This window comes from Lucilia sericata, unplaced genomic scaffold (assembly GCF_015586225.1).
Source record: "Lucilia sericata isolate MDLA Ls3-8-SP2 unplaced genomic scaffold, ASM1558622v1 Contig000520F_arrow, whole genome shotgun sequence".
Lineage (NCBI taxonomy): Eukaryota > Metazoa > Arthropoda > Insecta > Diptera > Calliphoridae > Lucilia > Lucilia sericata.
In genome coordinates, this window is record NW_023994532.1 from 212,501 (window position 1) to 236,153 (window position 23,653).

Sequence of the window (23,653 nt, forward strand, 5' to 3'; positions counted from 1 at the left end):
TCACTTGATATTTCTTATAATAAAAATGTTTATTATATTTAATTTAACTAATACCAAATATGTATTGTTAAGAATTTTTATTTTCTTTGCATCTGTGGGAATAATTATATAAACTTGCCTTGGAACACTTTATTTTCTGTTGTTTTATTTAGAATTGTTGTTTTAGAATTTCCATTTATAAAATGACACAAACCTTAATAATTATAATTAACTTAATAAAGTTTAATTTTGGTTTTACTTTTTAGTTTTAAAAAGTATTAAGAAAGCAAGTTTATATAAATATTCACAGAGTTCACTATTTATATGAAAATTTCTTTAGTTGTTTAATTTCTATTTATTACGTTATTCATAAGCAAATTTATGTAGATCAAGAGTGCCATAGATTTAAATTAAATGGAAAAATCTAAAATTATGCTATTAGGAAGTAATCAAATCATTTTGTTTTCTTTTAAAAATCTCTGCTTTATTTCTGTTATTGTTTTAAAAAGGAATGGAAAATTTTAATTTGCGAAAATACAATTACATAGAAACGATCTACAGTGGGACCTCGATTTTCCGAGTTGGTGGTGAATCGAATCACGGATAATCAAGGTTCTACTGTATTTGGAAAATGCTTGCTCTCATATTGATTATCAATTACAAATTATAAATTTTTAAATTTACAAAAAAAAAAACTTCCATAAACCTTAGATAAACTCAAAAACTATTATAAGTCTTTAGATGATACAATGATATGCTGTTATACCAGCGGTATAGAAATAGGTCCTACTGAGAATGTTTAGATTTCCTTTTTATAAAAGTGAAAAGTTTCACTAAACTCCAGTAAAGATTGTAGGCTAAACTTCCAACAACCTTAGATAAACTCAAAAATTATGATAAGCCTTTAGATGTTAAATTAATATGCTGTTATAACAGCGGCCTTGAAATAGGTCCTACTAAGAACGTTTAGTTTTTCTTTTTACAAAAGTGAAATGTTTCACTAAACTCCAGTAAAGACCAGACTGGCTAGACCAGACTATAGACCAGGCTATAGACAAGAATATAGACAAGACTATAGACTAGACTATAGACACTATAGACTAGACTCTAAACTATACTACAGACTAGACTATAGGCTACACTATAAACTAGACTATAGTCTAGACCATAGATTAAACTAGAGACTAGATTATAGACTATAGACAAAACTTACTATAGATGAAACTGTAGGCTACACCATAGACGAAACTATAGTCTAGAGTTGGCTATAGACTAGACTGTAAATTAAACTATAGTCCAAACTATAGAATATACTATAGACCAGGCTATAGATTACACTATATTATACTACAGACGAAACGATAGACTAGACCATAGTCGAAACTATGGACTAGACAATGGACTACACTATAAACTTGACTATAGACTAGACTACAGACTTTTATATAGACTAGGCTATAAACTAGACTATAGACGAATCTATAGAAGAAGCTATAGACTAGACCATAGTCGAATCTGTAAACTAGACTATAAACTATACTATAGAATAGGCTACAGACTATGCTGTAGACTAGACTATAGATTAAACTATAGAGACAAAGCTATGGTTTATTCTAGCCTAGACCACAGACTCGACTATAAACTAGACTATAGACTAAACTATAGACTAGACTATAGAGTAGACCATAGACAAGACTATAGACTAGACTATAGATGAAACTATAGACTAGACTTGGCTACAGACTATGATATTTGATCTGAAATACTGGCCCCTATTCTGCATTTCAATTTGAATTGAAATTTTCTCCGTTTGACAACTTTGGTATTCTGCATTTCGATCCGACTCTCCGCCACATAAACAACAACTTACAAAAACGTAGGTACAATCGTAACGCAGAATACACACATTCGTAAAGCATTGTTTTCTTACGATTCAGTTTTTTGTTGGAATACCTTTTTTCGATCGTTGCGTAACTGAATACGTAAACGTATTCGAAATGCAGAATAGGGGTGACTATTTATTTGTAGTCAAGAAAATGTCCGGTAAGATTTGTTTGTATAAGCTGATCTTTTTAAAAAAAATTAGACCAGATTGCCTAAGGAAATGGCTCAAAGTTGATTAATCCCGAATTCGTCTAAACAGCTCAAAGTCGACTCGGTAGCACGAACTAAGCATTAATAAAATTAATGCGTTTTTCGAAGAAGCACCAAATTAGAATCGCAACGGCTGTTATGAGGTGACTTTAGTCTGATGAAAACTAGGGAAGTTTATGAACAATTCAATGATGCAATTGTTGGAAACAATTTTTAACAAATTCATCTTCTTAAAAATATGGTACTATAGAATTAAGACAAAGTAGACGGCTCATGACTTTTTGGTAACTAAGCATCAAATGAATTAGTAAGTTTTTCACAGAAAATGGCTGTTAGAAGGCGACTCCAATGTGTTAAAATTTGGAAAGATTATAAACAATTGCATGAATCAAATGTTTGAGCTAAATGAACAGTTCTTGACAAAAAAAAAAAGTATTTGCTACTTATTTTTTAATGACCTGTTTTTTAAATTATATATTTTCTCTTTATTATTAAACAAATTAATAAATTCCATCTATTTCTATGTAGCTTGTATTTTCCACAATATAAAATTAAAATAAATTTCTTAAATATGTATGTATTTGTGATGTGGTTAATGTTTTCTTTTTATATAAATAGTTTCTTTATGTAGTTTATGTTAGTGTTTTTTTTATTAAGATTCTAAAGACCTAATGGCACTTTTATATTAATATTAGTATGTTTTATATTTTCAATTTTTTAATTTTTGGTAAATTTTTTTTATTAATTTTAGAAAGATTGCATCAAAATTTTACATTAATTGTGAAATAAAACTGTTACTAAATACTAGAGTAAGAAAAAAAAAAAGATAATTGCAAAAAAACTTGGTTTAAAATCGCTTAAATCACATTTTTTTAATAATTAAAAAGAAAAACTTAATATTTTGTTTGTTTAAATCTTAATAAATACGTATTTTTTTAAACTACATATTTTGCTCAGTAATAATAATTGTTTATTTTTCATTATGCATTTGTTATTTTGCAGTATATTTTCAAATATACATTCAATACATATAAATTACATTAAAATTGAAATAAAATTTTGGCAATATTTATTATTTTTTGTTAATATTTAGTTGTCACTAATAATATAATAAAACATATTATTATAGTTTTGTTTTTGTTAAATGTTACGTTTGTTTCTTGTAAAATAGCACATTAATACATATTATTATAAGTATCCTTAAAAAATGCACTATTTGTTGGTATAATTATAATTGTATATTGTATAGTAATGTACGTTTAATATATTCTACTACAAAATAAAAAAGAGAAAGGTTAAAGGGACAGATCTACAGTTATATGCATGTATGTATATACGGATATATAAAATTTAAGTTTAAATATTTATTTTTAAAACTAATTCGTTTAAGTTTAGCATATTTTCATTTTAATTTTGTTTTTCTCATATTTTAATATTGTTAATATTTAATGTGAATATTTCGCAATTTAATTTAATTGTATACGAAGCGTGGGTATTGGTTATTGTTTGGAATTATATATAGTAGATCGGCTTTTCAAAACAATTGTGCGGAGTGTATATAATTTTTTATTTCAATTACTTTAGGATGTTTTGTTGTCAGCATATTATTGACTTCGTTTGTTCCATTATTTGTTTAAACCATAATTTACATGTTGAGTCTGAAAAAAAGAAAGTAATGCAAACATTAGTTAATAAGTAATTATTTGATCTGAAGTACTTATAAAAGAATATGTTTATTTGTGGTAAAGAAAACTTTTAGTTTTATTAGTTTGAACAAATTGAGATTTTTAAAAAACATTAGACTAGATTGCCGAAGGTAATGGTTTGGCATGTGCCAGAGAACAGTACCTATATATAAGTGCTGAAGGAGGCGTTACAAAGTCGAGTAAGGATTCTGATAGAGGTTTTGAGAAGGTATTGTAATAATAGGGCTTTTATGAGGAAATTGGGACACTTGCTATATTCAGCACTAAGTAAAGTACATTACAAGTTAAGTAGGTAGTAGTAAGTAAGTAAGTAAGTTAAGTAAGTAAGTAATAAGGTAGTAGGTAAGTAAGTTAAAGTAAGTAAGGTAAGTAAGTAAGTAAGTAAGTAATAAGTAAGTAGTAAGTAAGTAAGTAAGTAAGTAAGTAAGTAAGTAAGTAAGTAAAGTAAGTAAGTAAGTAAGTAAGTAAGTAAGTAAGTAAGTAAGTAGTAAGTAAGTAGTAAGTAAGTAAGTAAGTAGTAGTAAGTTAAGTTAAGTAAGTAAGTAAGTAAGTAGTAATACGTAAGTAAGTAAGTAAGTAAGTAAGTAAGTAGTAAGTAGTAAGTAAGTTACGTAAGTAAGTGTATTAAGTAAGTAATTCAGTTAGTAAGTAAGTCAGTAAGTCAGTTAAATAATTCATAAGTAACTAAGTAATAAGTAAGTCAGTTACGTCGTAAGTACCGTCATTAGTAAGTGAAGTAAGTATCGCGTAAGTAATTAATTAGGTCAGAATAGTTAAGTAGTTAAGTTAGAGTGAGTAGTCCGTCTTAATGACTCGGGTTCGTGTTGGGTTTTCGTACCGTCCGTCCGTCCGTCCGTCCGTCCGTCCGTCCGTCCGTCCGTCCGTCCGTCCGTCCGTCCGTCCGTCCTCCGTCGTCGTCCGTCGTCCGTCCGTCCGTCCGTCCTCCGTCCGTCCGTCCGTCCGTCCGTCCGTCCGTCCGTCCGTCCGTCCGTCCGTCCGTCCGTCCGTCCGTCCGTCCGTCCGTCCGTCGTCCGTCCGTCCGTCCGTCCGTCCGTCCGTCCGTCCGTCCGTCCGTCCGTCCGTCCGTCCGTCCGTCCGTCCGTCCGTCCGTCCGTCGTCCGTCGTCCGTCCGTCCGTCCGTCCCGTCCGTCCGTCCGTCCGTCCGTCCGTCGTCCGTCCGTCCGTCCGTCCGTCCGTCCGTCCGTCCGTCCGTCCGTCCGTCCGTCCGTCCGTCCGTCCGTCCGTCCGTCCGTCCGTCCGTCCGTCCGTCCGTCGTCCGTCCGTCCGTCCGTCCGTCCGTCCTCGTCCGTCCGTCCGTCCGTCCGTCCTCGTCCGTCCGTGTCCGTCCGTCCGTCCGTCCGTCGTACGTCCGTCCGTAAGTAAGTAAGTAAGTAAGTAAGTAAGTAAGTAAGTAAGTAAGTAAGAAAGTAAGTAAGTGAGTAAGTAGTAAGTAGTAAGGCAGTGGCCTAATCGACTCAGAAATTTATTCTTAACCGATTGTTATACTTTAAGGTGGAATAGGACTAACATTTTTATGCGTTAATAACATTTCCTGTTCTTGTTGAATTTATGTTTATTATTTTACATTATAAAACTTTAAACTTTTCGGTCAACAATTTTTCGGTCATTAACAGTTTGTTTATTATTAAATAAAATCACAAACTAATTGCCTTATACATTTTCAACTTTTTTGTCTATATCTTTAAAAAAATATATTGATAACATTTTCTATAACGATAAGCAAAACTAATACCTCGAACAAATAAATAAAAAAAATTATATAAAAAAAATTTTAAAAACAAACAGTATAGAAAAAATGTTTGCTATAATTAACAAAAACAATTTATAAAATTTTCATTATTATCAAAACTTGATGTTAGTTGCAAAAAGACAAAAAAAAAATATTGTCTAGCGTAATTTTATATGTACATGAATGTATAAAATTTTAAAGTCATATTAGTACCTACAATACGTTAGAGTATAGATACATTTTCAAAACAAATTATTGAAGGTTACAATGTCACTATTATTATTATTATTTTTTTTTAATTTGTGTTTTTTGTTTTATTTTTGCTTTTCCTAATACATAAATATTACTAATTTATTCATATTCTCATCATTGTAGTTAATTTCAGTATTATTTTTGGAGTTTTGCAATTTAATAATAAATATTATTTGGTTTTTATATACATAACATTTATCCTCATTAATTTGTTATGATTTCCGATCATATATTTTGGGACATTGTTTAATAATTATAAAGCAAGTCTTGACTAAAGACCAGTCTATAGAATTGACTATAGACCAGATTATTGAATTGACAATAGAAAAGTCTATAGTCAAGTCTATAGTCAATACTATAGGTTTTTTAAATAAATATTTGCTATATTACAAGCCTAAAATTTTATTATAGACTAAAATTTTATAACCTTATATTTAAAAAACAAGATGTACAATATTAGACATAATTATCATACAAAATTAAATTTCCATCCCCAATAATACAGAGATATAATTTATAACCCCTTTACTTTGATAAAGTAAACAAACATTTTTTTTAATATTTTAACCCTAGAAATGAATGTGATGAGTCATAAAGTAAAATTTAATTGGTGAATGATTTGCTTTTCTATATATTTTTTTTTATATATAAATAATAGATATTTCTATTATTTTTGTTATAAAAAATAAAATAACAAAAAAAGCAGTTAAATTTTAAACAATAATTACAGTTGTTCGTTGCTGTTTAATCTAGAAAATTTTCAATACAATAAGCAGAGGGCCAGCTATGTATGTATGTATTGGAAAATAGTAAAATGATCAGATTGCAAGTATTATTAGTATAGTCTAGTATATAGTCAAGTCTATATTCTAGTCTATAGTCTAGTCAATAGTCTAGTCAATAGTCTAGTCTATAGTCTAGTCAATAGTCTAGTCAATAGTCTAGTCTATAGTCTAGTCTATAGTCTAGTCTATAGTCTAGTCTAGTCTATAGTCTAGTCTAGTCTATAGTCTAGTCTACAGTCTAGTCTACAGTCTAGTCTATAGTCTAGTCTATAGTCTAGTCTACAGTCTAGTCTATAGTCTAGTCTATAGTCTAGTCTATAGTCTAGTCTATAGTCTAGTCTATAGTCTAGTCTATAGTCTAGTCTATAGTCTAGTCTATAGTCTAGTCTATAGTCTAGTCTATAGTCTAGTCTATAGTCTAGTCTATAGTCTAGTCTATAGTCTAGTCTATATAGTCTAGTCTATAGTCTAGTCTATAGTCTAGTCTATAGTCTAGTCTATAGTCTAGTCTATAGTCTAGTCTATAGTCTAGTCTATAGTCTAGTCTATAGTCTGTCTATAGTTCAGTCTGGTCTATAGTCTAGTCTATAGTCTAGTCTATAGTCTAGTCTAGTCTATAGTCTAGTCTATGGTCTAGTTTATAGTCTAGTCTATAGTCTAATCTATAGTCTATATTCTAGTCTATAGTCTAGTCCATAGTCTAGTCTATAGTCTAATCTATAGTCTAATCTATAGTCTAATCTATAGTCTAGTCCATAGTCTAGTCTATAGTCTAGCCCATAGTCTAGTCTATAGTCTTGTCTATAGTCTAGTCCACAGTCTAGTCTATAGCCTCGTCTATAGTCTAGTCCATAGTCTAATCTATATTCTAGTCTAGTCTATAGTCTAGTCTATAGTCTAGTCTATAGTCTAGTCTATAGTCTAGTCTATAGTCTAGTCTATAGTCTAGTCTATAGTCTAGTCTAGTCTAGTCTATAGTCTAGTCTATAGTCTAGTCTATAGTCTAGTCTAGTCTATGGTCTAGTCTATAGTCTAGTCTATAGTCTAGTCTATAGTCTAATCTATAGTCTGGTATATAGCTTAGTCTAGTCTAGTCTTATATTTTATTATATTTGTCATAGCAAATATAATATAAAGATTATTAAGAAAATATTAATTTTCTTTAAAAATAAGAAACGATCCTAGCAAAATGGTTTTTAATTTTCACATATGTTTTTTTTCCATTTGACAATAGTTAGAGAGAAACCACCACTACTATTTAGGCTAACGACAATAAAATAACATTATAGTGTGGAAAGAAATGCAATGTGAAAAATGATCAGTGTCATCACACTTTACAACAATAAAAATATAAAAATACATATGTGTTATATGGCATGTACGTACAATTTCATACATATGTATGTAAGTATGAAATTGTATAGTAGTGAGCAGAAAAATAGTCAAACTTATTTTTCTAACAGCAATGGAAACACGCTTAAAATCTTTGAACTCCTATATTCTCCCATAATATTCCAATTGTTTTCTTATTATTTATTTAACATATGTTTTCAGTAATGGCAATTCAATCAATTCCTATTCTATTATTATACTCCATAATGTAAAAAAAATATTACAACAAAATTACTACACAAAGTAAAAATAATAATAATAATGAACACAAAATGCAACGACGAATATGTTTTATAGTTTAAAAGATAAGAAAGAGCAACAAACAAACATTGGGTACTTAACATACTCCATATACGCTTCATATGCATTTAACAATAACGACAACCAAACATCTAAATATATCAACAGAAGACACTTAAGGTTTTGCTAGACTTACAAAACTATAATTAGATTTAAAGGAGAATTTATATAGTAAAAGAAAAAATGGAAAAATTATATACTGCGCGGATAAAATAAAGAATATGTATGTACTTTAAACATAAGATTTTAGAATCGGATTTTATTTTTGAAAAAAACTTTAACAAGAAAACGTCAAAAGGTGGCGCCAGTTTAGTATATTACTATATATACTATACAAAATTAATAAATACTGCTACTTACATAGTATATTTTACACATTTCATTGTTGTAACTTTAAATGCGTCATTACTGCATTTCCTTTTGTACGAAATGATTGGAAGTTTCTTTGTTAAAAAGTGACTGTTTAATAGTAATGTTAAATAACTCTATATATACTTATGTTTAATTTTAGAACCTAAAGGAGACGTGTTTATTATTGAAAATGATCATAATAAATATACATATTGCCAATTTACAAGTTGGTTCGTTTTTATCATAGCAGAAATATAGAAGGTAGTCTCAATCAAAAAAATTAAATTTAAATAAGGTTTTTTGACGTTTTCCTTATTTTTAACTTTATATACAGAGTTGCCACATGTTAAAAATAATAATAATGGATTTCAAGAAATATTTTACAAAAAATGTGTAGTTAATTTATCTAAATAAAATGTTATAGTAAAGGAAGTTAATTAAATTACTGATTTCCTCTACTAACTTATAAATAAAACACATTTCGGGTTTATTAAGTGAGAATTTTTTTATTGCTATGTGAATATTTGTTTTCTTTTAAATGACGGTTTAAAAACCTAATTCGGAAAAATGTTCGGCCTAGATAAAATCGTTTAACAATTTTCTTATCTAAATTAATTTTAGATAAATTTAACAAATTTGACATATAATTAGGATTACTTGACAGTGAATTTTCATTATATCTTAAAAAAATAGAATTTAAGTATTCCAAATGGTTCAAAAAGTTGGTATTTGGCTTATATAACCCTCCCACGGACAATAAATTTGTATAGGTATAATTTTGAACTTTTTTTCTGAAGTTCTAAAGCCAAATTCTGTAAGACCCATATTTGAAATAATGTAACCGCATGTACATATCTAGTAGTTATTGGGATAGCATCTCTATCCAATCTTGAACGTTTTGAATTGATTGTAATGTCACTTTTAAAGAAATGATCTGAACAAACCATAGGCTCTTTTGGCAAATTTTCTTCGTTGGTTTTGCATCTTTCAAGCCACTGTTGGCGTTTACCCGGTAATATAATCTTTAAAAAATCTTACATTGGAATTTTTGCAGAAGTATTTCGTATTTTTTCAGTTCGGGAAAAGCAGCTCATATTTATTCTCTAATTAATTTTACAAATTAGTTTTAAAAGATTTTAATATATATGTGATTTTATTCAAAAGAACTATTTTTATAATATTTTCTAACAGAATTGAACTTATTTTTATAAATTTTTTACATAAACTTTAAAGCATATATAGAAATTTCATTATAAAATGGGAAAAATTAAACTGTATATGGTATCACTAATTTAACGAAAACTTCAAAATCCTTAAGCATGTCAGATAGAGAATTAAAAAAAATAATGAGAGATTGACACTAACTTCTATATTTCTGCTATGGTTTTTATTCATATAATTGTCTGGATAAATATTTTTATTTTTACTGAATATATACACTAAACGAAATTCAAAGAAAATATTTAATATTTTTAGTGAAAATAGAAAACTTTATTAAGAAAAATTCGACAGGGTTTTTTCAGATTTAGGAAATGATTATTCTATTTATCTATATATCTATCTATCTATCTATCTATCTATCTATCTATCTATCTATCTATCTATCTATCTATCTATCTATCTATCTATCTATCTATCTATCTATCTATCTATCTATCTATCTACATAAATACTTATGTATGTAAACAAAATTGGATATCGCATAATCACTCAAACCCGACTCGTGCCGATAGGAAGTAAAACAAGAACTATCGCGCCGGTTTAATACATGTCTACACACACATAATAAAACGTACCGCACGACTTAGACGACACATTTATTCAATAACATCCAAATGAAAAACAAAGCGAATGCTGCTTATGAAAACCCTGCTAATGCAATGAAAAACATTTACTGCATTTACAAAACAGAAATGAATAAAGTGTCGATAAATACGGCTATATACTTATAAAGTACGTACGAAGTATATATTTACGTATGTAAATTTAAATATATACATAAATCTACACACATACATATTACAGTAACTATACATAATAAACCCAAATAAATCTAAAACAAAAATGAAACTGATTTTTTTGTTTTGTTTTATATTTGTGTCCCAAACACGCGTTATGAATAATTAAAACTCAAACCAAAAAAATAAAAAAAAAAAAAAATTAAGCGACAATAACAAATTGAAGTACAACAAACCAAAAAATTGTACTATGAATGACCATCGACGTCTGAGTATTGCATCTTAAATCATTATTTATGCGCAATAATAATAATAATATGTAGACGGTTTTTTTTTAAATCGAAATGCATTGATGTATGTATGTACTACAAATGCAATAAAAGTGCATGATTATGCATTTTTAAAAAAAAGAAGGAAGGAACCAAAATAAAAACTATAAAATTAAAATGGTTAAAAGTACGATTATGTTGAAAAAGTTTAAATTTTGAATATATTTTGAAACTTTATGTAAGACATGTTCTCTTTGTTTGGACCATTATCTATTAAGGGCCAAATTAGAAGTTGATAGTTAATTTTACATTTGTGAGAAATGTGTTTTTTATAATTATTTTCGTTGAATTATGAATAAATATTTAAAAACGATATAGTATTGATGACGATAATTACTGAGCAACGCTTTCTTAGTAAGAAGAATGACTTATTAGCTAGCACAAAGTTTTAGGTAATAAATCCTAGCGAAAACATTAATCATCAAACTTAAAAACTATATCTTTTTTTTAGTATTATATATCAGAAATTGAATCGGCAAAAAGCTATGCAATTTGTTTTACCATTTTCTAATATGGGTTTTCGAAAATCGACATTAAAAATAAAAAATTTGGCGGAAATATGGAAAATTTAGTAAAATTAACAGATATTGAGATAAAAATCGGATTCTTGTTCAAAAACATAATATTCTTATTAAAAGATTATTTGCATTTTTAGTAAAAAAATGGATTTCTTATAAAAGCATATTTTCTGGTCTATTAAAAATTGGAATTTCAGCGAAAAAACGAAATTCTGTAAAAATTAGGAAAATTTTGTAAAAAATGTAAATTTTTAATAATATTAAACATTTAGTAAAAAGACGAAAGTTTTTAAAGTATCTATCTATCTATCTATCTATCTATCTATCTATCTATCTATCTATCTATCTATCTATCTATATATCTATCTATCTATCTATCGATCTATCGATCTATCGATCTATCGATCTATCTATCTATCTATCTATCTATCTATCTATCTATCTATCTATCTATCTATCTATCTATCTATCTATCTATCTATCTATCTATCTATCTATCTATCTATCTATCTATCTATCTATCTATCTATCTATCTATCTATCTATCTATCTATCTATCTATCTATCTATCTATCTATCTATCTATCTATCTATCTATCTATCTATCTATCTATCTATCTATCTATCTATCTATCTATCTATCTATCTATCTATCTATCTATCTATCTATCTATCTATCTATCTATCTATCTATCTATCTATCTATCTATCTATCTATCTATCTATCTATCTAAAGTTTTTAAAGTATCTATATATCTATCTATCTATATATCTATATATCTATCTATCTATCTATCTATCTATCTATCTATCTATCTATCTATCTATCTATCTATCTATCTATCGATCTGTCTATCTATCTATATATCTCTCAAAAGCCAGTCTGAAGAATTATTCAAAACTTTGGCCCGAAGGTACCTAGGTATCTCATGGGCATCATTAAACCGCTACCTATAAAAATTCAGTCGCAAAATTATTTAGTAGAAATTTCAAACGGTATAACTAATTCGTATATACCATTCTCATCGTATAATCCAAACACCAAAACTTGACAAATATAAAGCAAAGCTTAAAACTATTTCACGTAATGAAAAATTCACTCTATGAAAGTATGTATAATTATTAAATTGAATTTATGACCCTGTCAGTAAGACCGTTCGTTCCATTCGATATATGAAAATAAATTGATTAAAATAACAATAGTGAACCACAAAAATGTACAAATTATAAAGCACGAAACAGGGAATGAGAAGAGTTGGGGAGACTTGGAAATGGAATCTATTGAAAAAAATAAACCTCAAACATGTTAGTTAAATATTCATATACTTTAAATTTGTGATTCATCTTTAATTCCAAGTAAAAATAACCAAATGAAAATTGTGTTGTAGAAAGAAAAAAAAAAAAAAAAAAAAACAATAACAAAATATGTACCGCAAAATAAAAACAAAAAACATATACAAATTTATAAAAAAAAGTTAAATAAAACAAGAGAGAGAGGGATTTGCTTTTAAAACGAAAGCAAAAATCAAAAAAAGTATTGAAAAATAAACTTTATTCAAACTTTATTGTGTGTTGTGAAGAGATGTGGAGAAATTATTAGCATTTTTTTTAAAAAATTGTATATGAAATTTAAAATTTATTGGTTTTCTTTTGTTTTGTTGTTTATAAAAGTTCAATATTATTTTTTTAACATTTCTTTTGTTATGAAATTGTTTTTTATGATGTTACGTACGACTTTTTTTCGTTTAACATATGTCTGTCTGTCGTCTGCATAATGTTTTACCATTATACACAACTATGAACGTTTTAACCAAAATCAAATTACAAAATTTAATTTCATTTAACAAATGTTTGTTATCTTTTAAAATTTTCATAGAGAAAGAAAAACAACAAATGTTTATGTGCATATCTTCACTTCCGTTTTGGGTTGTTAAAGAATTTTTTTTAAATTTATTTTAACACAACTGCATAGAAAAAAAAAATATATATATAAAGAATACCCTTAAACTTTTGAAGGCAAAAATAAGTTTTTTATTCTGTTTGGTAATTCAACATAAATATTAAATTGATCAAAAAATATAACTTTTTAAAAAACCAATAAACCAAAGAACAGTATTACTTTTTTAGGGCGATTATGATATCATATTTTATTATTGAATACGATATTATTACAATATCTGCGTGATAACGCAGATTTTTAGTCAAAACTTGATTTTCAAAGTTAAAGTTTTATCAATGTATAATGTAGCAAACTTAAAAATTGTTATTACCGCACACTTTTCACATTTCACATTTTACTTAATATTTATACCCTACACCACTTTAGTGGGGAGGGTATATTGGGTTTGTGCTGATGTTTGTAGCGCACAATAATATTGGTCCTATACCCATCTTAAAGTATACCAATCGGCTCAGAATCATTTTCTGAGTCGATTTAGCTATGTCCGTCCGTCTGTCCGTCCGTCTATGTAAACCTTGTAATCAAACTACAGGTCACAATTTTGAAGATAATTCAATGAAATTTGGTACATGATCTTCTATTGTCCCAGGGACGAAGCCTATTGAAAATGGTTAAAATCGGTCCATTATTTCACCTAGCCCCCATACAACTGAACCCCCCAATAGGGCTTGTAATCCTTGTAATCAAACTACAGGTCGCAATTTTGGAGAAAATTCAATGAAATTTGGCACATGATCTTTTATGGTATCGCAGATGAAGCCTATTGAAAATGGTTAAAATCGGTCCATTATTTCACCTAGCCCCCATACAACTGAATCCCCCAATAGGGCTTGTAATCCTTGTAATCAAACTACAGGTCGCAATTTTGGAGAAAATTCAATGAAATTTGGCACATGATCTTTTATGGTATCGCAGACGAAGCCTATTGAAAATGGTTAACATCGGTCCATAATTTCACCTAGCCCTCATACAACTGAACCCCCGAATAGGGCTTTTAAACCTTGTAATCAAACTACAGGTAGCAATTTTGGAGATAATTCATTGAAATTTGGCACATGATCTTTTATGGTATCGTAGACGAAGCCTATTGAAAATGGTTAAGATCGGTCCATTATTTCACCTAGCCCCCATACAACTGAACCCGCCGAATAGGGCTTTTAAGTTCATAATTATGTTTAATATACTCATTTCTCGACAAAAAGCTGTAAAAACCAAGTTGTATACAAGACTTGATGACCCGCACGAATTCCATAATAATAGGTTCTCATATGACCCTAGCCCCTATGAAAAGCCCCCATCAAAATTTCACTTAAATGTCCACAATTTTATTCAACAATAAACGGCTTAAATATGTATATCTAAGGCAAGGTACAATTCAACTTAATTGCTTTATTATGGCAACTAAATTACATTATATATGTAGGGTATTATATGGTCGGCCTCGCCCGACTATAATTTCTTACTTGTTTTTTTTAGACTTGACTACACACAGACATACACATTCTTACACACACACACAAAAATGCATCCTCCCCCTTCATATTAGGTTTTGCTCTTTTTCATTTAAATTATTAGTAATTGATTGAACATTAGGAAAAATTTGAAAATAACACACATTTGATTGAGAAAACATGCGAGAGTTGATTTATTAGTTTGCTTCCTCCAATCTGCTACAACTTACATACATATTTATACAATTTTTGGTACATGATGGACAATTATAAAATGTTGTTAGGTCAATGACATGTTGTATGTTTTGTGTGTTTTTTTCTTTTTTTTTATTCTTTAAAAATTCATTGTGGTTGATGAATGAATGCAGAGAGCATTTGAATAGTTTTTTTTTTTGTGTCAAAGACCCAATTGGAAGTATTTTTTTAAATATATTGCATCGATAAGAGATTCTTTTATAGAATTCAAAAGATAACAATTGTTATCAAAGTATTGTTATTTGAGGCAACAAATGTGATTTATTAGTAAAAGTACAATGAATAGGTAACTTTTTAAAGTTTAGTACATTTTAAGCCTTTTTGAAGGGGAATTAAATTAGGACATATTGTACGTCCAACTGCCATCCAAGAACAAGAGGTTTTTACATTCAAGGTATATGACTAAAATTAGTACATATTATGAGTGTACAAAAAAACAAACTGTCTCTAGTCTAGTCTTTATTTAAACTTAAAAACATTTTAATAAAAGTTGGGTGTGAAACTACTTTTTTCATATTTAAGTCATGGTCAAAAACTCGTCGCTGTAAATTTATTTATTTGCAATATGAAAATAAACCTCAATAGCCAAACATCCCCTAAAAAAGTGTTTAAATATGCGTACATACAAAGTTACACATATCACTTGACAAATAAATTATTTGTTATTAATGTTATACCTTAATTATACGAATATTTAATGTAAATAATACCACCAGAATGAATCACGCAGTTTGTGGGTTTTCGACTGAACTAATTACTTAAGCAAAATTTTTTTTTTCATTTCGTTTTCTTTTTATGTACATATATTAGTTTCTTTTTTCTCTATTTTAATTTTGAATATGACCAAAAATATTATTAAACACTTGGCGTGTTTAACATAAATTCAATTAAGTTAAAAATAAAATATCGTGAATAATAAAAACAAATTTACTATTAAAATAAAGAAAATTGTGATTTGTGATTAAGAACTTAATGGGTTTGAAGTTAGATACTGTAAGCAATAGAATTTGTAAAGATTTTTAAATTAAAGTGAAGAAAAGCTTTACTATATTACGTCCGAATTTTATATTAATGTAGACGGATCTATAGTCTCAACTATAGAATGTTCTATAGTCTCAACTATAGACTGTTCTATATTCTGAACTATAGACTCTGCTATAGTCTCAACTATCGACTGTTCTATAGTCTCAACTATAAATTGTTCAATAGTCTCGACTATGGACTGTTCCATAATCTCGATTATAAACTGCTGTAGTCACGACATAAAGCAGCTTTATAGTCCCGACTATAGACAGTTTTATAGTCTCAACTATAGATTGTTCTATAGGCAAGACTAAAGATTATAGTCTCGACTATAGACAGTTCTATAGTCTCGATCATAGACAGTTCTATAGTCTCGACCATAGACTGTTCTATAGTCTCCACTATAGACTGTTCTATAGTCTCCACTATAGACTGTTCTATAGTCTCCACTATAGACTGTTCTATAGTCTCCACTATAGACTGTTCTATAGTCTCCACTATAGACTGTTCTATAGTCTCGACTATAGACTGTTCTATAGTCTCGACTATAAACTGTTCTATAGTCTCGACTATAGACTGTTCTATAGTCTCGACTATAGACTGTTCTATAGTCTCGACTATAGACTGTTCTATAGTCTCGACTATAGACTGTTCTATAGTCTCGACTATAGACTGTTCTATAGTCTCGACTATAGACTGTTCTATAGTCTCGACCATAGAATGTTCTATAGTCTCGACTATAGACTGTTCTAGGGTTCTATAGTTGAAACGAAAAGTCGACTTTTCGACTTTTTGCATTTAGTTAAAAGTCGACTTTTCGACCTTTCGACTTTTTCCATTTTATGAAAAGTCGATTTTTCGACTTTTCGACCTTTTTCATTTATTTAAAAGTCGACTTTTAGACTTTTCGACTTTTAGTATTTTATAAATGGTCGACTTTTCGACTTTTCGACTTTTTCCGACTTTTTTCGACTTTTTTCGACTTTTCGACTTTTCGACTTTTTTCGACTTTTTTCGACTTTTTCCGACTTTTTCCGACTTTTCGACTTTTTCCGACTTTTCGACTTTTTGACTATTTTCGATTTATTTCGACTATTTTTTTACTTTTTTCGAGTTTTTCCGACTATTTTGGAGTTTTTGACCTCTTTTCCACTTTTTTAAAATTTTCGACTCTTTTCGACTTTTTCCGACTTTTCGACTTTTTTCGACTTTTCGACTTTTTTCGACTTTTCGACTTTCTTCGAATTTTTTCGACTTATCGACTTTTTTCGACTTTTCAACTTTTCGACTTTTTTCGACTTTCCGATTTTTTGACTTTTCGACTTTTTTTGACTTTTATTTACAAAGTCGACTTTTCGACCTTTTTCATAGACGATAGTCGACTTTTCGACTTTTTTCGACAAAAAGTCGATTGTTCGATTATTCGAAAGTCGATTTATAGAACCCTAGACTGTTCTATAGTCTCGATTATAGTATATATTCTACAGTCTCGACTATAGACGGCTCTGTAGTCTCGAATATAGACTATCTCGACTACAGACTGTTCTTTAGCCTCACTATAGATGGTTTAGGGATGCTGTAATCAATGTTATCTGGGATATCTGCCAAACAGTTTATTATGGTAGAGTGACCTGACTGAGTAATATGCCACAAATTGTCCTGAGTTAAAACGCAAACTTGAGGGCAACTTCTTGAACCATTAGATCAATAGGTAACCAATTCATCATGACAAGAAGGGGCCTTTAATAGAATCGTACAAAGGATCCCTGATGCGCAAAAGTCCTTCAAATCACTTCCGGAGAACCTCCATTCATAAGAATTTCCACCAGACAAAGGAAACTTTTTCAATTTCACAATTTGAATTGAAATTCATACTATTTAAAAACTTTTTATTAAGAAATATTTTTAAAATAAACTAATTAAAAATATGTAATAATAAAGCTTTATAAATTTGAACATTTTAAACTTGATAAACTTGTCGCAAATTGTAAACAAAAATGTGTAACAAACATAAAAAAATGAATTAGCAAATATACAGTAATGATGGTCTAATTAGTACAGCTATAATATTTACTATTTGAAAACAAAAATATTGAATTAGAGCTTCTTTTTTTCAGGAAAAATAATGGAAAATCTGATAAATAAATTAAATAAACTAAAAGAAATGTTTGTTAGAAATTAAATATCAAAAAATGTTACATATTATTCCTTAATGAATATTTCTTTTTTGTAGAAATGTGCTAATTAACTGATCACCACTGCAATTACGTTGTAGTGTATAATAATATTTAACTATAACATTCATATAAACATACTTTTAAATGGCATTAAATATACTTTATTATTGAAAAATGAGGGAATATTTTCTGTTATCAGTCTTTAAAAAAAATCTCTGATAAAAATTTTATTTTGTATTTTTTTTTTCTGTTTCTTCTACCAAAGGCTAACGAAATAAAAAACGATAAAGTCACATTATTAATGAAAGTCAAAGGTTTTGCTAAACGTATTATAAAACAATATTTTGTGCTAAATCAAATTTAACAATGAGAGAAACTATTAATTTAAAACAAAAAGTAAACTTACCTATTTTTTAAAAAGTTGTAGCATGTATGTAGTAGATAAGTTTATTTATAATCGCCCAGCGACTTCACAGCAAATATAATTGGTTATTTTTGATTATGATAATGATGGTGTCTCGATGTTGTTGTTGGTTGTTTAGGTGTTTAACTCTAACTACTTCAGTTCCCTCAAAATGTTAGTTAACTTTTTTTATGTAATTTTATGTAAAAACGTGTTTTTACATTTAAAAAAAGAGCATTTTGCGGATTACGTACATTCATTAGTTTATTGTTTTTGTTATTATTTGTTATGTTGCTTTGACAAAATTGTATGTCTGTCATATGATCTATTAAACGTACATACCAATCCATACATTTGTGCGAGAACGTACGTACTTTATTTAAAGAATACTAATAGTTATACGTCTAAAATAAGTTTTGTTTTTACTATTTACAATGGAATCACACATGTGGCTGAGTGAACTGGCGCTTTAGTTGTTTTGGATTTAATGTTGTTTTCTTTTGTTTTGTTTAGGTTGCTAGAATGGTTGTTTACTACTAGGCACGTACATAGATACCTACACAAACCCTGTTCTATGTGCCCTTTCTAAGCACTTTCTTGGCAGCCTTAATATTGGGCACTAAGGCCTTAAGCTCACTGCAGTCGTCTAGGAAAGGATGTTTTAATAATTCATCGGCTGTGGCACGTTTGTCTACCTCCACCTGGAGACAGCAATCGAGGAAGTCTTGTAGATTTGGACTAAGTTTGTCCCAACTCTTAACATCGGGTCTGCCATTGGCAGCTATCAGATAAAGGGCTCTCAGTGGCGTTTCGTGTAGGTAAGGAGGTTGACCTTCTATCATTTCTATGGCCATAATGCCAATAGACCAGATGTCTACCTTTTTGCCATATTTCTTGCGGGTCACAACCTCAGGCGCCATCCAGTAGGGGGTACCCACCATGGTTTGACGTTTTTCATCTCCCTCGATGTTGGCACAAAAACCGAAATCTGTTACCTTTACTGAACCATCCATACCCAATAGTACATTGTCGGACTTGATATCACGATGTATAATGCCTTTGGAGTGTAGAAAAGATATAGCATAAAGAACTTCACGGCAAACACAAGCTATTTGTCTTTCCTTCATTACCGTCTCTGTTACCACATCTGTGAGAGGGCCACCGTCCATATATTCCATAATTACCCATAATTGATCCTCTGGCTCTAAGAAGTAAGCATCCAAGAAATTTACTAAATTTTTATGATTGAAATCTTTAAGAACTCTTATTTCGGTAAGAATAAGGTCTTTGGAAGACTGATTTTTCAAATCAATAGTTTTTACAGCCACCTGAGTTTCATTCTGATTATCGGCTGCTATAAAGACAATACCAGAAGCTCCTTTGCCCACTTCCATGGTGGTTTTGTAACGCTCTCTTGGATCATCCATATTGCAAATAGCTCTTAATTCTTCATAAATCTCGGCATCGGTTTTTTGCACACGCTTATCTTTGGAACGTCTTAAAATAGTTTCATCACCATCGCCATCGGCGCTAGTATCAGGTGCCGGTTTAATGATTATGGTGTCGGTGTTAATAGTATGATTACCTTCATTTGTTGAAATTGTAGTTAAATCATTGCGTCCCTTAGACAAACTGGGAGGAAGACCTTTCGGTTTGGCTTTAATCTGAGGTTTGGGCGGTAATGTTTGTGTTTTTTTGGCAGGCAAAGGTGGCGGTAATTCACTCGTTATATCCAATTGTGGCTTAAGTGTTTCCCTTTGGTTCTCCAAGGTGGACTGTAACTCTTTAATAACATCATTGAGTCCCTGTAAACCCACCGAGGCATGTTGCTGGTCATTAAAACTATTATTGCTACTACTGCCGCAAGTGCTGCTACCGCTAGTTGTGGCACTTCCCTCGCTCGAGCGCTCATCTTCGGCACTGTCCAAGTCCTGAGACTTGTGTTTGTTTTTATAGTTGACATAGTTGTCAATTTCCTTGGATTCTTCATGGATGGCTTCTTCGGTAATGAAGGGCTTGAAAATAGCTTCATTTTCTTTCTTCTTAATGGAATAGTTATAAAATTTGACAGCATGGTAGGCAGCATCAGGATTCTTACTCTGTTCATCTTTAGATATCTGATAATTCATTAGCCTTAGCCAGGGTGCGGGCAGACCCTCTAGCACCCCGGTCTCTTCATTCCGAGAGACATGAAAATGTCGCTGAAAGTTGGTTGGATTACCTATTTCCGAAATAGGTTCCTTTTTCTTAAACCAACCTTTGATGCCAGTAAAACTAGTCATTTTTGAATAGGTGTTACTTTTCTTTCTCCTAAACGAAAAAGAGTTTTCTTTTTGATTCAATTAATATTAAGATAATTACTGCTAGTTTTCACAATAACAATATCTAGTCCATGCAAATGAATGCTCTTGATATTTGATTCCCTCTTGCTGCCGTTTTTACTACTGCTGCTGCATGTTTCGAGTGAGTCATGCAAGTTTAGTACGCCGCTAACAACCAGCAGCGACAACACAATATTCATACAACTTTATTTTTTTTAGTTTAAATTTTCGTTTTCCTCCTTACTATTCGTAATAATGGAAAAAAGCAAGAAAAACGTAGCAACGATAAAACACCAACACACTACACAGGCGAATTAATACCACACGACTGCTACTATAATAATGTACTACAACGACGGACTTGTATTATTGCTGGTGGACGCGACTTTTGAACTCCCCTCTTACTGTTTTTTGTTTTTTAACTACTCAGCGCTTTTGTTATCATACTTTTTATGAAAAATCATTAAATTATGGTTTAATATTTTTAATATTCCAAATTTTAATATTTTTATTTTACTTCAACGTGTTTTTGTCTAGTTTTAATTAAATGCACTTTTCTTTGAAATATATTCAATTACATTTAAATTACATATTTTCTTTGTTGTTGTTCTCTTTTTAATAATCTTTCTTTATCTCTTTCTCTCTACCTGCTGTGTATTAAACCTCCTAGGAGGAGATTTAAATTAAATTTTCTCTGGAATTTTTGCGTTCCTTTATATTAATTATTCTTTTTTTTCTTGTTACACTCACACATACACAAAAGGAGTGGCACTTGCTGTTTTCATGTAAATCTTGTAAATTTTTCGTTTTCTTTGTATGCGTTATTTTATCCTTAATAACTCGACTATTAAGTATTATTTAAATTTTTTACATTATTCTTATAATTTTTAACACAAATTTTTACTCTTAACTTAATTATTTCTTCGTGTCACTAAATTTTTAATCAATTTCTGCTGCTCCAGCACTCACACAAAAGTCAACTTCTCAATGGTTGTAAAAGTGTTGGGTATTTGACTACTGAGTACTTGTTACTGACTAATAATCATATTTTACAACCCTAACTAAAAGCAGTGTTGTTAAGTTTTTCTAAATCTCAGCCGTTAGCTAAATGTATGTTAAAAAACGCTAGAAAATAAAGAAAATATTATAGTTACAGAGAAAAATTTTAAATTTTTATAGAGAAAAGAAAAAGCTACATAAATTTATTTATTTCTATCTTCTAAAAGTTTGCATAAATTACTTATATCAATGTTTAATAACATTTTGACAAAAAAACTAATTAAGTATATATTTTAAGTTACATATATACAAAAGCTGAAGAGTTTATAATATACGTTAAGTAATATTTACATTATAAATGATGAAACGGTTACTTATTGGGCACAGTAGTGCCTTGATTTACGTCCTTATATTGTCTAAATAAATTTCAAAAAATTATATAGACCAAAAAAAAAAAAAAAATGAAAGAAGTTAATACTCAGAGACAAAAGTATGTATACTTTGGATTTGTATACTACAGGATTGAGCAGTGTTAATCCGAAACAAAATACAGCTGATATTTGGCTCTCTATGTTAAAAATTTTTGACTTGTGTTTTTTTTATTAAATTTTAGAATTTTTTATATTATTATACCATTCACCTTCGTGGGAAGGTTATATAGTTATAAGTTTGTCATTCAGTTCAAAATTTCAAAAATTAAACTTGTGTTTTTAAATGCTTATAGGTATCGGACTTGAAAGCCTCAGATGTCTGTGGGATCGAAATCTTTACTAAATCTATTAGACATGCTTTCGAGAAGTTTTGTATTTAAAATTATCAAAGTGTGTTCATAAATAACGGAGATATGAGCGAAATTTTGAAACTACCATGGAAATTTTACGTTTTTTCTTTTGATACGTTTTTCAAAAATTATAGCAGCTATTTCAACAATTTTTTTCACGGGGGTTTTTTATTCTGGAAATAAATCTGTTGAAAATTATTAGAATCGGTTCAAAATTTCATATAGCACCACAGATTCCCGGAAAATGCATTTATTGTAAATAAAATTCCCTCTGTAATATCGGTATTAACACAAAATGTTGCACATATAAATCCTATTACCATAGCTCCCATATAAGGTTCACTTACAAACAAGAACTGAGTAAGAACTAAATAGAACTGAGCTAAAACTAAACTAGTACTAAACTAGAACTAAACTAAAACTCAACAATTGAAATAGAACTAAATTAAAATTACAATATAACTAAAACTGAACCAGAACTGAAATAGAACTGAACTAAAATCTATCTATAACTGAACGAGAACTGCACTACAATTGAACTACTATCAAATAATGGGCATCTCTAAACTCAAAACCATGCTACTTTTAACGATATATAATTTCGAATTGAAATTTAAAATAAAAACCGTTGCTAATATGTTCTTTATTTTAGTACATTCAAAGTGAACATTGATCACAACACAACCCCTTCTGCTGATGATTTGTAATTATCTGTGAATTTGTGTATAATGACATATGTTTTAGTTTATTTATTGTATATACAAAATAAATAGGAATTAAGTATTATTGAGTAGTACATGTAGCAAGATCCATTAACTGCTGCATTATTATAGCAACAACAGTCTTAATATATGGTACATAATTTGCAC

At 29.5% G+C, this 23,653-nt stretch overlaps 1 protein-coding gene across 1 annotated transcript; it reads right to left on the bottom strand.

Moving 5' to 3' along the window:
* Nucleotides 1–3,666: 3,666 nt before the first annotated feature.
* Nucleotides 3,667–22,011, bottom strand: LOC119605788 (serine/threonine-protein kinase PAK 2). The gene is made up of 2 exons (XM_037959093.1): nt 18,687–22,011; nt 3,667–3,731 (listed from the first exon to the last, which is right to left on the bottom strand). Exon 1 carries the CDS (start codon nt 20,963–20,965, stop codon nt 19,256–19,258), a length of 1,710 nt encoding a protein of 569 aa, XP_037815021.1. The 5' UTR covers nt 20,966–22,011; the 3' UTR covers nt 3,667–3,731; nt 18,687–19,255.
* Between the last annotated feature and the right edge of the window lie 1,642 nt (nt 22,012–23,653).

What these genes read in the sequence shown, in the direction of transcription:
- LOC119605788 (XM_037959093.1), bottom strand. Translation starts at nt 20,965, where the DNA reads ATGACTAGTTTTACTGGCATCAAAGGTTGGTTTAAGAAAAAGGAACCT.